The 477-nt window shown below is 36.9% G+C and overlaps 1 protein-coding gene across 1 annotated transcript in view; it reads right to left on the reverse strand.

Annotated features, from left to right (window-relative positions):
* Positions 1-271: 271 nt before the first annotated feature.
* Positions 272-477, reverse strand: part of FBXO16 (F-box protein 16) — a 24,535-nt gene continuing 24,329 nt past the window's right edge. Inside the window, exon 4 of the mRNA XM_012654924.1 lies at positions 272-475. Coding sequence (XP_012510378.1) covers positions 272-475 — 204 coding nt within the window. The remainder of the gene's footprint in view (positions 476-477) is intronic.

The raw sequence follows: 477 nt of genomic DNA on the forward strand, positions 1-477 counted from the left end.
CATGGAAAGGGCAAAGGCCAGAATGAACCCCACGGTGCTGGATTGCAATTTAATATTAAAATATTAAAAGAAGATGTAATGTTAAATCATGACACTTACAAAATGCAAACAAATCATAATGACAGGGAAAACTTGCTAATAATGGTTAATTTACTTTTCAATTACTAAAAGCTTTTGTATTTCATAATAAGTTTTATTTTCATCTCTTTATATACTGAAGTGCCAAAAAGTTTTTTCTTAAAAGAAAGAATTTGAGAGGGGCATGAGCTGCTTACCCGTGCCAGACACTCCCGATGGGGTCACAGTTGTCTAGGTAATTAAAGCGAATGATGTCAGTTGGATGCTTATCAGAGGATCGCCAAGGTGGAAGTTCTTTCTTCCCTGGGTTATTGTTCTTTCTTAAAGAGGAAGAGGACCAAAGAGCTGATAGAGGAGACTGCTTTTCCTCTGGAGAATTGCTTGTAACTGGCTGAACAT

This window comes from Propithecus coquereli, unplaced genomic scaffold, assembly GCF_000956105.1.
Source record: "Propithecus coquereli isolate 6110/MARCELLA unplaced genomic scaffold, Pcoq_1.0 Scaffold451, whole genome shotgun sequence".
NCBI lineage: Eukaryota > Metazoa > Chordata > Mammalia > Primates > Indriidae > Propithecus > Propithecus coquereli.